The 2,500-nt window shown below is 38.8% G+C and overlaps 1 protein-coding gene across 4 annotated transcripts in view; it reads right to left on the bottom strand.

The window, feature by feature from the left end:
• LOC135202569 (ras and EF-hand domain-containing protein homolog) overlaps positions 1–2,500 on the bottom strand; it is a 72,126-nt gene that overhangs the window by 9,500 nt on the left and 60,126 nt on the right. For all 4 annotated transcript variants that reach the window (XM_064232063.1, XM_064232064.1, XM_064232066.1 and 1 more), the window contains one exon: positions 1,657–1,826. In XM_064232063.1, coding sequence (XP_064088133.1) covers positions 1,657–1,826 — 170 coding nt within the window. The remainder of the gene's footprint in view (positions 1–1,656; positions 1,827–2,500) is intronic.

The raw sequence follows: 2,500 nt of genomic DNA, 5'->3' as shown, positions 1-2,500 counted from the left end.
GACTGAGGATAATAGATAAACGGGAAAATTCATATAATTTGGAACTTACCTAGCATAACATAGCATAGTTCATCGGCACCTATAAAAAAACTGAAATTTGATGAAGACGGGTCCATTGATTCTGTGGGACTAGGTTCCACTCTTTTGTTGTTGTCTCTGTGATGTTTATGTTAGATAAATGCAGGAAGCAGACCCTTACATCAGCTTCATTTATTGGCAAAAATTGTCAATATTTCTTTTGGAGGTAGGTTCGAGTTTGTCTAAAGGCCGCCACTAACGTTCAGGTATACCTGCACAGGTCTGCTTGCACACTTGACCTGTGCATGCACACCTGAACGTTACTGTGGACAACGGGCACAGTTTTCTCTCCTTATGAGGCGATCTGATCAAATAGTTCTTTTCAGTCGATATGCTTGCGTCGAAACGACCTGCGCATGCGCACCTGAACTTTTTCTCTTCCCGTCCAGGGACGATGAGTTTATTCCAGTCAGAAACAGGTACTGCTGAACTTTATTGGATCAAAAAGTTTTTATACAAAAATTAATGATGTATCGGAGTTATTTATTTTTTGATAATTGATGGGGATGTCAGATTGATATACATTTATAATTTTGTAATTTTTCCCACAGGAAAAATAATTGTGTATATTGAAGGCTGCAAGTGGTAGCCTCATCCCTGAAGTAAGACGTCTTAAAGTTTTAATTGAAACCTATATGAAGGAGCCTTCTTTGGCAGGTAAAATCCATAGACTTTAATAACATTAAAAAAAAGGTTGAACGTTCTAAATTAGACGAAAAATTAAAGGAGACTGATTCTGCTGCTGAAAAGGATAATATATTTATCCATGGTTATCAACTATTGAAAGTCAGTTTTGAAAGGAGAATAAATATCCTGTATAGCGAAGTTGTGTATAACAATAAGCCTATGTGCGTCCATTCATGGTAACTTGTGCATCATGTAAGTAATTCAGTTTAAAAATCAGAAAGAAATATTATTCAACTTAGTAATGCAAACAAGATAAACAATAGAAGATTATGTATGTTCATTCATTGTTAGCATCTTATGTTTACAATGAATAGCAGTCACTCCTTCACTGGCCTTTTTTAAATTTATTTTCTATATTTTTTAAGAAGATTAATTATTTTTGTTTCTATTACGTAGCAAGCCAATCATTAACAGAGCATCGTATGATGACGCCATGGCTGCTACAGAGAACTGATGGAAAAAAAGAAAAACTTGTATGGTTAGTGGTGAAGGTGTTCCTGGTAGTGGCGGCATTAGCGTCGATTATCGAGATTTGACATACTCAAAGATGAGGCTGTGTTGGTGACTTATCTAAGGTTGAGGCTTTGTTGGTGACTTACTGAACGTTGAGGCTGTGTTGGTGACATACCTAAGGTTGAGGCTGTGTTGGTGACATAGCTAAGGTTGAGGCTGTGTTGGTGACATACCTAAGGTTGAGGTTTTGCTGGTGACATACCTAAGGTGTAGGCTGTGTTGGTGACATACCTAATGTGGAGGCTGTGTTGGTGGGACTTAACTAAGGTTGAGGTTTTGCTGGTGACATACCTGAGGTTGAGGCTGTGTTGGTGACATACCTGAGGTTGAGGCTGTGTTGGTGACATACCTGAGGTTGAGGCTGTGTTGGTGACATACCTAAGGTGGAGGCTGTGTTGGTGACGAAGCATCCTTTGCAAAGACGGACGATGAAGGTCGACTTCCCGACGGCCGCGTCTCCGGCAAACACGACTTTGTAGGTCCTTTCGGGGGGTCCCATAATTTCGTAAGCCGACGCCTTCTGTAAATGACTTGGCACCGGAGGCGGACTGGAAATGAAGTTCATTTCCATATTAATAACCTCTCTCTCTCTCTCTCTCTCTCTCTCTCTCTCTTGTGCATAGCTCGAGACATCTTGTTATGAGATTGTGATTTAGCTTAATAATACAATTTTCTCTCTCTCTCTCTCTCTCTCTCTCTCTCTCTTGCAGATCTTGAGGTTTTGTCCTGGTTTCAGGTACAAAGTTGCTCAATAATACAAATAATCTCCTCTCTCCCTCTCATTTAATATATATATATATATATATATATATATATATATATATATATATATATATATATGAATAATTATCACATCACCGTGATTCATATACATCCATCGAGCTACAAATGTCCTTTAATATCAAATTCGCACTACCTCGGAATTAAAATATTTTCATATATGTTAACCGAAGGGGTTTAGGTGATAATAATTTCGTCCTCTCGTGGGTTCGAACCAGGGCCCTGCGGACAGAGAAGGAATCAGGACTTCAGTGATGTTATCGATTCAGCTAGCAAAGGTTAGCCGAATCGATAACATCACTGAAGTCCTGATTTCTTCTCTACCCGCTGGGTGCTGGTTCGAACCCACGAGAGGACGAAATTATTATCACCTAAAAATTCCACTTCGGTTAACATATATGAAAATATATTAATTCCGAGGTAAAGCGAATATGATATTAAA

The sequence above is a fragment of the Macrobrachium nipponense genome, chromosome 30 (genome assembly GCF_015104395.2).
Source record: "Macrobrachium nipponense isolate FS-2020 chromosome 30, ASM1510439v2, whole genome shotgun sequence".
NCBI classification, from domain to species: domain Eukaryota; kingdom Metazoa; phylum Arthropoda; class Malacostraca; order Decapoda; family Palaemonidae; genus Macrobrachium; species Macrobrachium nipponense.
Note: the sequence above shows the minus strand (reverse complement) of the source record. Positions and strands in the feature narration are given on the sequence as shown.